At 38.1% G+C, this 13,237-nt stretch overlaps 1 protein-coding gene and 1 pseudogene across 1 annotated transcript; one reads left to right on the top strand and one right to left on the bottom strand.

The window, feature by feature from the left end:
• The first annotated feature begins 589 nt into the window (after window positions 1-589).
• Window positions 590-4,057, top strand: LOC104595911 (protein ECERIFERUM 26-like; annotated as a pseudogene).
• A 133-nt stretch (window positions 4,058-4,190) lies between these two features.
• On the bottom strand, window positions 4,191-7,459 carry LOC104595502 (Inositol monophosphatase family protein). The gene is made up of 3 exons (XM_010256254.3): window positions 6,925-7,459; window positions 5,818-6,214; window positions 4,191-4,966 (listed from the first exon to the last, which is right to left on the bottom strand). The coding sequence occupies exons 1-3, from the start codon at window positions 7,327-7,329 to the stop codon at window positions 4,566-4,568; spliced, it is 1,203 nt and encodes a 400-aa protein (XP_010254556.1). The 5' UTR covers window positions 7,330-7,459; the 3' UTR covers window positions 4,191-4,565.
• Window positions 7,460-13,237: the final 5,778 nt, after the last annotated feature.

Raw genomic sequence — 13,237 nt, 5'->3', positions numbered from 1 at the left:
GCCAAAATCCAGTTTTAGTGAAAAACATAACTGATCACCTGACCGGATCCCGGTTTTTCCGGTCCAATCCAGTTTTGAAAACCATGTTTTTATTTGTCAATGGATGCATTTGGCATTCCTTATTTTAAGGACTTATCTCCTTTTTTAAAGTTAAAAACTTAGTTTCTACAAGGGCATTTTAACACGAAAAGGAGAGAAGTCCTTATAAAATAAGTAATGCCAAATGCAACTTAATTAGGCGTAAAAAAAAAAAAAAAACAATACGATTAATTCTGTGTATATTGCTTATTAGGGCTACAAATGGCATATCCATTTCTCCGATTGAGTCAGATCTTAGATATATCCAATCCGGTTCGATCCATTTGCTGATTTGCAACCCTATTTGTAAGTCGGATCTGTATCGGGACTGGGTTCAGGTGCTTTCTTATTGGTTCAGGGCCGGTTCTACCCGGACCCAACACATCGGCAAACCTATTCTACCTAAACGAACACCACATTATTTGTACAAACTACAAAGGACTTCGCATTTCAGATAACCATATCAAATTTTCCAATTCTTAAAGACTTCCAGTCTTGATTGAAGAAATAAACATCTATTCTCCTCTTCTCGTCTAATAAAATTTTCCAATGTATTTTTGACTCAACTTTTCTAAATTTGCATTTGGCCTATGATTTGTATCAGTTTACTCGGTTCAAGTGTGGAGGAATATGTGTGGGGCTCAGCTGGGCCCATGTCCTCGGAGATGCATTCTCAGCTTCCAGATTCATCAACATCTGGGCCCATATGTTGGCTGACCGTCTTCCACCCAAGTTGCTGCACATACCAAAGCTAGATCCCAAAGCCCAGAAGCAAAAAGCCCCTTCCACTGCTGTCTCCGAACCCCTCTCCATAAAACAGATAGAACCAGTTGGAGACTATTGGCTAACTGCTAATAACTGCCAAATGGAAACATTCTCTTTCCAGGTCAGTTCTACCCAATTGACCCACCTGTGCTCAAAGATACCAAACCAAAATCAAACTAGCAAAACCCCTCCATTTGAATCTCTCTGCGCTGTAATCTGGCAATGTTTGGCAAGGGTTAGAGAAAATCCAGAGCCAAGGATGGTAACCGTCTGTCGAAAAGGTTACCATGACAAAGAAGATTGGATTTTGAGCAACAGCCAGATGTTGAGCATAGTGAAAGCAGACTTCTCTGTTGCAGATGCCAACCCATCGGAGTTGGCAACACTATTGGCTCAACGATCGGTGGAGGAGAACAGCCGGGGGCTATCGGACTTCATCACACTAGGCGTAAACCTGACTTTTGTTAATCTGGAAGACATTGAGCTTTTTGGATTGGAGATTAAAGGGCAAACCCATCTATGCGAATTATTCAGTTGGTGGCATCGGTGATGAATCGTTTTGGTGCTTCTAGGCCCAGGATCAAGCACTGTTGATGAGGAATGCACAGGAGGGAGAACGGTGACTGTAACACTACCAAAAAATCAGGTCTCCCAGCTGAAAAAAAAGAGCTCAAGAAAGAATGATGCATTACTTTCTGCAGTTTGAACTGAGATGATAATGTTGGTTTAAATATTCTTATTGGTACTAGCAAATGTATGCACGTGGTAATTTCAAATAATAATAATCAAAGCATGATGTATCAGTGGATTTGTTGCCTTTCAACATAAAGATCTGGTTTCAAATCTGCTTATTATAGTTTATATCAGTGTTTTTAGTTTGCGGTTGAATTGGATAGTCAAGTTGATTGACCTATCATCTAGATATATTTATAAATATGTTTTAATCCAAACCATTGACTTAGAGGTAACTTTGTTGGTTGAACTGCTGACCTATTTGACCAGGCCAATGGGACATGGGCAAGTATTAATTCTCTTTTTCTTTTTTGTTTTGTATCTTTAGTCATTTCCATCATTAGTAATAATAATTCTCATTTTCACACATTTTTGTTAAACATGACGAATATATATTGCTAAAGGCTTGCTCTAATTTTCTATAATTTTTATAAAAATTTTCTATGGTGACTTGCTGGATTAGGAACGAAATGCGGTTCCCATTGATTTTTAGAACATTACATTAGTTTATTATCTGTATTCTGGCATCTCCCTTCCATCTATATTATAGTATCTTTATTTTTAACAACACAAGTGGAAGTTGTGAGAAATATCAATTAGGATTTACTAAATATATAAATTTATCAATTGCTTTCGTGAATACAGCAATTTATGAATTAATAGATATATAAATTTATCTCTTCCTCAATTCAGTCTTCTTAGTTTGCAGCTCCTGCTTTTTCAAACCCTGAATTTATGCAAAAGATCAATACAGCAAATGAAGCTTATGCTTATGGAAAACACAACATAGCGCATATCATTTATTTCTTCACATTGCTTAAAATTGCACTCATATTTTCTATATCAAGAGGTAAATCAAATGTTGCAGTATTACACCATAAACATAGTTAAATCTGCAGGTTTAGGTGGAAGAGGTAAAGCTTTGAATTTGTGGAAGAAGGAATACTTCCATGATTCTAGAAATTTCAGCAGGATAATGTCTTCATTATTGACCAAAAGAGCCGGAGTATAAGAAAAGGAAAGAAACCATTGCATGGTGCAATTTGAAGCAACTTAGAATTGCAGCAGCACCATGTGCAAGTAAATAGGCAGGGCAAATGTCTATATAATTCAAATCTGATCACAGTTATATTAAGAGTTTGTAAGAAATTTACAAGGGCACTTCATCAAGCAAAAATTCTCGGAGGAAACAAAGTAAACTTCTTAAAACTTGTAAACTTAATATACAAAGGCCATACAGTTCATGAAATACTGTCTGGGTTATAAAACCAACAGCAGAACACAAAGTCATTGATGTCATTCTGGGTTTGAAGCTAGAATGATCCCATGACCAGGTAAAGGTTAAACCATCTTGTAATTGAATTTGAAAGAGAAAAGTAGGAGTTTGTAGGGTTCCATCCACATCAAACCAAATAAATTTGCTACAACTTCAGATTCCATTTCAGTTCCAATTGCACTAAAAACTTGAAAATTTCAGTTCCATTTACCAATTGGACATTCCTATAACACTTACAGCAAAAGTGTTTAACATGTAGATAATTTTGCTCTACCTGAAACTTAAGGATAACCTTTCTAATAGGATCCTTTAGCAGCAAAGAAAATTATCAATTTTTGTGTATCTATAACAAAATAATAGCAAACATCATTGCTTAAACATAAAGAAGCAAAGGTGCACAATATATGGTTATATTATATACCTGTTCCTCGACACCAATAAACTTCAATGTGATCTCTTCAAATGATAATATGTAGTTGATCTGAAAATGGATAAAAAAGGAAGCATCATTAATCATCATCTAAGAAATTTCCCATTGTAGGTAAAAGTCCACATCACTCCAAAAGAAAAGTACTTATGTAGAATCCATCTCTCTCAACCTCAACCTCCTGCCTATCTGTCACCGCAGAAAAACTCAATGAAGTAACTAGAATATCAAGCTTGGCCAGTCTCTTATGTCATCACCTACAAAACTGTGGTCCTGCAGAAGAGAGATGAAGCCCTAGATAGAAAGAAGACAGGAAAGTTTGCCATGAACAGCACATCTCCCATATGAGAGTAAAAAAATTGTGAGTTTAAGAGAAATAGGCACAACCCGATCAATTAAGAGAGGGTTTTTGATCAAGGAAAGTATTAGAGGTTTCCTGTAATGTGCTCCAAAGGTGAGAAGCAAATGTCAAATCTATGAAGTGTAGAAAGGGTTTCCATCGATATTAATTGTTAGGCCCATGACTTTATTTTTTTAATTTAATGGGGCCTACTGTTGTTTTTAAATCACATTTATCTGATTGAAGCCATTTTTTTATTTTATTTAGTGAGGGTTAGTACCACTTCCCCATAACTTATGTTATTTTTACCAAATTTAAATGCCTATGCCAGCAAAAGTTTATGACCTCCTGTAACCACCAGCTAAACCGAAATTTCTGTGGTGCTTTCTTCAACATTGATCCACCATGTCTTGATCACTGCATGTCAATTCCCACCACCAAAATATCTAAGAAAACGATAGGAATGCAAATGGAAATCATTCTTTAATACAAATCACCAAGGGGTTCTTTTGCTACACCATCAGTACAGAACATTTATGTCATATAGAAATTAGGGAACAATGCAAAATGGATTTAAGTGACCATAATTTAACAATAGATATAGCATTAAATAGAATGGAATGGTGAAAACAGGGTTCATGTAGCCAACACCCCATATAGTTGGGATAAGGCTTTGAATGATGAAGACAGAATGGAATAATTGTTCCTACATTCAGACTGTAAAACACAAAATATTGGGGAAAGAGAAGATTTTATAGGCTTTTTAAGTTCTTTTCATACACAAAAGCCTTCAATTACAACAAACGGAGGGAGGGGGGTCAGATCACTAGTGTTAACTGGAAAGGTTAAGAAACAAATAGAGATATCAGGTGACCCCTTGATTCTCCATGATAAGGAAACTACATATATTTGGAGAGTGATAGCAATCACTAGAGATCAGCACAGCATCAGACTTCATATCCCGGATTTATCTTCTGTTGAACATCTCCATAACTTTCTAATTCTTCCATATCCTCCAGGCTACCTAGGAAGAGAGGAAGCCTCTGGTGCAGCTCAACTGGTTGAATTGAAAGAATTCTATTTTTACCATCAGAACCCCTACCACCAGCTTGTTCCACAAGAAAACTTAGAGGGTTTGCTTCATATACTAGACGAAGATGGTCCCTTGGATTCATTGCCACCCCACCATACATAAGGGTCCGATGGAGATCAGCAACCAGAGAACAGATATAACGAGCTGAGTATTTCTTTGGGTACTTACCCTTTCCTTGTCTGATTGTGTCAATATATTGCCTTAAACCTTCGGGCCAGTCAAAATACCGTGCATCATTTACGGAATAGATTTGCCCTGACATAAATGGATAACCAATTAATCATAAGCATTGATACCAGTTGCCATCAATTATCTACTTAGTTGAAACTTCCCAATTACCCAAGCCCAAAAAGAAGCACTAAACACAAATATAGCACAACCAAACTCCAACATTGACCTAAGAGACACAACTTAGATGCCTAAACTGAGTCAGTTTCGATCTGATTCAAATCAAGCCAGTCTGTTGCAACCTTATGATACAAAATATGAATACAAAAATTTAATGTAGTGTCAAGATGTGAACCAGATAATTGATCAGAAAATTAAACTGTTCCAACTCCAGTCTAGATACTGCATGGTTATTTAACATCAACAAGCAAGGTCAGGTTTTGGTTGGATCTATCCCTCAAAGTCCTCAATCCAACTCTTACCAGAATTCAGAAATGAGATGTGATTTCCAACAGAAGCCAAATTGAATTGCAGAAAGAACACTGCTAAACGCAACTTAAATGCAACTGGAAATTGAGTGGGTCCATTGGGAATGGTTTGAGCCTGACCAACATTGCAATGCCTATAGAATTCCTTCAAGTTATCAAATATCCTAAATTACTCTCTTCTGAACTGTAAACATCTACTTCATATTGGAGGGTGAAACCTACCAATCAATGGAGCCAACAAGATCATGCAACAATAATCTGACACAAATGGGCAATTATAAGTTTATAACCATTTACAAAACAAGATGAAAAAACTATATTTTTTGGGCAGGGAAAAAACTCAATAATCCAGAAAAGAATGCCAGAATAGTTATGGTCATGTGCATTGTCATGCAATCACCATGATCTTTTTAACTTAATGGTAGGCCAAAGTACAATATGAAATATTACCCCGAGGAGGAACTTTTATGCTTTGGTGTGTAAGAACAAAGTCTCCAGTTGAATGATCCAGCGTGAATGCATGTGTTCCTGAACCAAAGCTAACACAGAATATGGTAGCAGATGAATAAAGAACATAACCAGCTGCCACAAGCCTGCTCCCACTCTGAAGTGAATTCAACAGTGCCTTTTCTTTTATTGGTAGATGATCTAATTCCATGAGGCGGTTATAAATCCCAAACATTGTTCCAGTGGGAATTGAAGCATCAATATTGCGAGAACCATCCAGAGGATCAGTGACCACAACAAATGGACCATCATCAGTTATCCAAACTGGAAGATCATCTTCCTCTGAAGCCATTACTGCAACTTTACCAGAATTTCGGAGTGATGACAAGATGATTTCGTTCTACAATAAAAAAGGAGGATTTGCATATAAGACACATATCTTTCCTTTTATAGGCTTCTTATATATTTACAGCTAACAGAGGGGAGCTCATTTGAGGTTCTCAATTTTTTGGAACACAAGAACTCTGGTCATCCTCCAAAAACCACTACTTATACCTCAATGAAAACATTCCAACATCCAATAAACAAACTTTATATTGGATGATCTACCGAAAAACATCCCATGATCCAACAAGCATGTGACTGAATTGTCATGAATGGTCGTCTATCAATCTTGTCTTATATGAACAAGTTCATACACAGAATAACTCTTGATTAGGCAAGCATTAAACTGCAGGGTTGGATCCATCGTATGTGAGCCCAGACGCTGATTAATTGTCGAATAGAATTAAAAAGTGACATGGCAAAGTCCAGTTCATGGGTGCATTTGTTGGTTTAATCATTATGAATGGGCCAGATCCTCAACTAGAAGAACAATTTCTGATATTAAGAAGGAACCTCTACTAGAATGTCGACTAGATACGAGCACATATTTGCAAGTTTTCTTTCCAAAAGGAAACACGAATCTTTATGCGCAATTAAGGCGCACAAAAAACAATTAAAGACCTCGACCGAGGAAGAAAACAAGAACAAGAAATTAAAGAGTTAAACACTCCTAAAACAATTAATATACCTCCAAAAATTCAATCGAAGAGTGGGAAGTAAGAGTACCGAAACGATATCCAACGGCTTCGGAGCATCCCTGCCGGCGACGGATGATAAGCTGCCACCAGCGAGACCCATCTTTTTCCCGAGCACCGAATTGACGGGAGAAGCCACAAGAGCAGCTATTTTCTTGCTGGCGTACTGTAGATGAGAGAACAGCACCACAAGGTCATCTCCGACGTCAGCCCCTCCCTTTCCAACATAATCTATCAGAGTCCGAAGACCATCTCCACCAGATTCTCCGCTGCTCTGAGGGCCACCCATCTCTGATTTGGCCCTGAAACTGGCAAAAGACGACATTCGAGGACGATGAAGAGAGCCACCGAGAATGACTTGATTAGATGGCACGAGACGGGGCAACTTTGGCGGGAAATTCAGGTTGGAGTTCAATAAGAGAGTGGATGATTGCATTACTTCTCCGACTCTGAACAGGGATGATGAGGAGTGGCACTGAAGAGATGAAGAGGAGATAAGATGATGAATTGAGTCATGGTCTTTCCTCTTTCCTTCAATTTCTTTTCTGGTAAAGTTTGATAAAAATCATTCGAGGAGATTAGCTTGAAACATTCGTCATAAGAAGGCCCAACCCGACTCGGTCGGGTTTTCATCGGGTCGGTTTTGGGTTGTGCAAATTCTTAAACCGATGATTTGGGTCAGTTTCGGTTTTCACACAAGAAAACCGAAATCGATTTGAACCGAACCGACTTAGTTCCTAGTTCAAACATGAATTTCCAAAGCCCATTAGGCCACCTAGTTTTTGAATGGTTGCAAGAAACTTTAGATTAGTGAATAGTGATTAATGAACAACTTTTATGATTAATTTTTCATTTAAATTTTATCATAGGAGATGGCTGAAATGATGTTCAATTTATGACTGTTTTTAAAATTAGCAAGATTTTATCACAGGGATGAACTTAGAACTGAAACCGACCCAACCTGACTCAAACCGACTAGGTCGGTTTCGGTTTCTATGTCAGGTAATCCAATCAGGTCGGGTCGGTTGGAAAAATCACAGTAAACCGACCCAACCCGATCCATGAACAGCCCTAAGGCTAGTAGACTGTAAACCACCCGTGAACGCTGTGGACACGTGGTGAAAGTGAGTGTAGAGAACGAGATCGAAATGGGCCGAGCCGAGAGATAACGCGCTGAGTTAAATTACAAAGACCTTCTTGTACTATGGAATCTGTGACAAAGACCCCCTATACTTTGTTTTGAGATAAAGTCTCCTATGACCGTGAGACAAATATCTTTTCTGTTAGTCTTTCGTCCAAAATAGCCGTTATAATATTTTTTAATTCCCATACTACATACTACCCTTGAAGATGAGAATTGAAAATTCTACAACATCGGGATTGAACCCATTTAATCCTCCTCTTCTTGGTCGATTAGGGAGGATGCGTTCATCCGCATTGGCGTCAACGGGTGGGAATCTGTCTTTATCAACATCCCCATGTGGATTAAAAGAGGAGAATGAAAACAAAGGTCAGTTGATAGAAAGCTTAGCGCCTTTGTATTCCAACAACCACTAAAACCAGCAAGCAAACTCAGCCCACACGTCAGCGACTGTACTTTTACAGAAGGCAGCTCAAATGGGATCGACTAGGAGCAACCCCTCATTTCTCGGTAGCTTCGGAGTGGTGAGTTCGTCTTCCTCAGATATAACAAGCTTCAATCCTCACGCCCGGAACAGAAACGAGTTCCACCAGTTAACGAGGCAAGCTACAAAGCAACCAGATAACATAAACGAGCTGATGAATCGATATCCACGGCAACCACCACCACCGGGGTTGGTGATGGAATGATGGGTGGGTTGAATTTAAGCACAGTAAACAATCTCGACCGTCTAATGATCCCGCAGGGTGGAAAACAAGGCCAATCAGTTCCAGTTCCACAAAAGTTCCTCCCGACAGCAAATGAAGTGGAACACAGTCTTACGAGAGATTTCCTAGGCGTAGGAGGAGATGCCGGCAGGCCATTCTTACAACAGAGTTAGCGAAATTTGCTTCGATGGTTCAGCCATGAACTTGAGCCAATACAGTAGCACCCACTGAACTATTGCTCCTTTACATTATTTTGACAAAAATCATTGTTGTATGATGCAATTACAAGTAGTTTAAGAGTAAGACAAACAGAACAGAAGTTGACTGTGGCGAACAGTTCAGTGGGTGGGGGGCAGTTGTCAGTGCAGCAGGTGGAAGCAACTCTGCATTGCGGAGGGGGAGTCCTTGGAGTCATGCATGTTGTTGGCCTGGCCCTAGCTTTCTTCCCATCATTTCTTGCTTTGAAACTAAACAGCGTGGAAAAACACAAGATGCGTCGACTGCCGATCAAAGTATACCGGCCGATGGTGTCAACGTTGTTTTGAATCTTTGGAGTTCGGATCGATGCGTTTCTTTCCCTTTGACGTTTCTTTCAATTATCTCATCAATTCTTCATCATTCGTAGTCTAAATACATTTTCTTTTTTTTTTTTTTTGTTTCTTCTCGTCTGGACTAATGAGAAGAAAGGGAAATGAAGAGAAGAAAGGAAAACAATAGGTTAAAAAGATTTTAAGAGAAAAAAAGGGCAAAAAGAAGAAAATAGAAAAGGTTTAGTGGGGTATTTTGGTAATTTAATATATTATGTCATTGACTTAATAGTTAAGGTGGGTCTTTGTCTCACGGTCATAGTAAGGGGGGTTTTGTCGCAAAACAAAGTATAGGGGGTCTTTGTCACAGACCCCATAGTATAAGGGGGGTCTTTGTAATTTACCCTTAAAAAAAGGGAAAATTTCAGATTAATAACCTGTACTTTGGGTTTGGTGCTATTTTGGTCCCCGAATTTTGAAACGCTATAATTCACTATAATTCATATCTGAATTTTTAAAACGTATCAATCTAGTACCTACCATTAATTAACCCAACCTGTTAATCAATCGTTAAGTGTCATTTGAAAAGATACAAATATTCTTCGAGTGTTATGTAATTCTCTTTATCAATCACCCAAACATTAATAAAAAATGAATAATCTCAAATCCTTGCCTCTTCTGTTCAATAAAGTTGGGGTCATCAGAATGTCTACTATGACCTAACCCCTACTTTCTTGAATAGAAGATGCAAGGATTTGAGACTGTTCATTTTTTTAATATGTGGATGGTTAATAGAGAAAATTAGATGGCACTCAAAGGGTATTTGTGTCTTTTCAAATATTACTTAATGGCTTGTTAACAGATTGGTTAATGATAGATACTGGAACTGAATTGTCATGTTTTAAAGTTTGGAGACCAAAGTGGCACTAGGCCCAAAATACATGGTATTAATCATGAATTTTCCCTTACCGTAAGAAAAAGTCCAATGTGCCACTTTATTTTAAATGTATATTTCTGCAATAGTGAAACAATACAACTAGAACATGGGTGTTTATATAATTTTACCTATCACCATAACATTAGATGAACATATTTGGATTTAAACGTATATTCTCTAATTTTATTTCAGGTATTAAAGCAATACATTTGAAAATTCAAGTCCTACGGTGAGACTATACCTAGAATAGTTATCTACAATTTATCCTTAAAAATAAAATCTTGGACCAGATTGCCCACCCGAACTGGATTGGTCGTGTATTCACTATTTAGTAAAAAAATTGTAAATATATTAAAAATTAAAAATAAATAAATAAACATTATCATGCATAAATTGATGTTGTTCGACCCGAAGTGATCCAAATACGTGGCAAATAGTGCTACTAACTTGGACGAAATTGGGGTAAAAGTGTGAAATCATGCACCAAGTGGATTTGTAAGCAGGAGAAAGCAGAGGCCCAAGGATGAGGTCCCCGGGAAAGGCATTATGACGCTCAAATCAGTAACAAGGTGACGAAGTCGGTCATGCCGAGCTATTGAGGACAAATTGGTCAAGTTGAGGGAGTATGAGCATGGTTTTTAAAATTGACCCGGTGATCGAACCGGTTAGGGGTCCGGTTACAGAGCCAAATGGTCCGACCATTTGAACCAAACGCTCGACCTGTTATGACAAAAAAGTTCAAAAAAATAAAAATGGTCAGAACCGTTCGAACGGTTCAAATGGTTAACCGCCCGGTTTAGTGGTTCGCTGACCAAAATCAACGTATTTGGGAGGAAATCCGATTTTTGGGGAAAACAGAACCGGTCATCCCGGTTTTTCTGGTCCGGTCTGGTTTTGAAAACCATGAGTATGACGAGGCCACCCATCGAGGTCTTCTGAAGGCTTCGACTTCCTTGTCGAGGGCGCTTATCATTGGGAGGTGGTGCTTATCCTTATCCGTGAGAGATTCCACTTCTCTTCAAGATCTTCAACTATGTGATTATCCACGCTTCTCGATGGACAATGTGTTAACATGGTCCGAGAACATCAACCATGAAGGCATCCATGTGGTAGCTTCGATTGGCTAGAAATACTGCTCGAATGCTAGTTCCCCAGTTCTGAAGTTGAGGAGTGAGGTGCTCGGCTACGGTGGAGTGGAATGGCTCATATAATGCTTGGAGTGGAATTTGGTAGTTTTTTTTTTATCGGTTGAAGCATGGTTGAATCGGGTCAAAGAACCGTTGTATTGGTTCTGGGTATTTTATTGTTGATTGTATAGTCCAAAAATCACCATTTCTTCTTATCGAGCTTATGTCCATGCGGAGTGCAGTGATGCATTTGGACTGTCCATTAGGTTTGACCTAGACCATTGGTTGCCTCTATATAAAGAGGAGGGGGTGAGCCATTTACTTTATCATTTTAAGCAATAGCGTGCTTTTAGAGTTCAGCTGGTGCTCGATTAGACTTCATCATTGCTTGGTGCTTCAGGTGTTTTGTACTCTTTTTTACTTTTGTAAGATGTCTTCTACTTCATCCTTTTCTTTGGCTTCTAGATGTTTCACTTGGGAGGGGATGAGTCGTGACCTCAACAATAGGTCACTAAGGTTAGGGTCCTAGAGACCAACGCTAATGTGGCCAAGGTCAACAAGGAACTAGGTTGTGTGGGAACGGTCGAGGCCAGGGGGGCCAAGGTCGAGGAGACCAATGAGGCTGAAGTCAAGATTTCATCAAAGGATGAAGAGGAGGAATCGGGTGTCACAAAAATGGGTCATTCACAAATTCACCCATGTAGAGGCGAATGAACAACTCATGATTGCTTTTACCTTCATATTGTCGTTCCAACCCCATAACAAAGCATTAACGACATCCAGTGTAAATGGCGTTGATTCATATATGAATTTTAGCTTTGAAACCGAAACTTTCAACTAAGAATAACAATATGAGGATGAAGAAAAAGAAATTGATCAAGAACTAGTGCATTCAATCTCACGGTGTTTCCTAAGAAAACAAGGTAAGTTATCAAGGGAGGATTAGCTTTTACGAGCACTCTAGATACAATGTGGCCATGGAATCTCTCCCTTTTTTCTAATCTTTCTGAAACATGAAAATGTTCTTCATTGTTATCATGCATTAATGATGTGAATGACACTTCTTTTGCCCCCAAATGCATTTATTTTATGCATGAACGATGTTTATGTCTTTGTAAAATTGATTTATATTGCTTGAATGGTGGAGGTTATCTAAGGTCTCAAATATTGCATAGCATTAAGGCTCTGTTCGCTTTTTAGTAAGTTACTAATCCAGGTAAATGCATTTACCTAAATAAGTGTTTCCCATAAAAGACTTATCCGGGTAAGTGCATTTACCCATGTTCTTTTATTTTTCATGTAAATAAGGTAATGGTCATCTTAGCCATAAAAATCTAATACTAAAATGTGCATTTTTGTCCTGTTCAAGTGTTGTCAACTGTTCCCCCAAGTGGAAAAATTATTTGTCCTTTTCTGATCCCCACATTAATGTGAAAAAAGAATATGGATTTTTTGGTCAATGGAAATCAAAATCCCATTGACCAACTTTACCCATCTAAGAATCCAAAAAAAGAATGCCCCCTAATTGAAATCATCATATTGTGGATTGTGAAATCAACAAGATTGCCCTCAAATACCAAGGTTAATCAAAGATTGGTCTTTCCCATAGCTTTCTCGCTCCAAACACAAAGAATATAATATAGAAAACCAATTAGATGATGAATGCATACTAAAATAATGTGCACAAACACTATATATTACAAAATAAATGCATAACTAAAAAAAACTTTTAAAAAAGGACACAAATAATCAAATACAAAGATTATTAGAATGATAATACCTTTTGCCAACAATCAAAGAGAACTAGAAACAATTTTAGACACCAATTTTTTATAAGAAAGGGACAAACCCTAATCATTGTCACTAGCTTATTGTTTGCATATTATTGATGATTGCAATTTATCC

Source organism: Nelumbo nucifera, chromosome 5, assembly GCF_055504915.1.
Source record: "Nelumbo nucifera cultivar China Antique chromosome 5, China Antique-T2T, whole genome shotgun sequence".
In the NCBI taxonomy this organism is placed as follows: domain Eukaryota; kingdom Viridiplantae; phylum Streptophyta; class Magnoliopsida; order Proteales; family Nelumbonaceae; genus Nelumbo; species Nelumbo nucifera.
This window is presented reverse-complemented; position numbering and strand designations above follow the sequence as displayed.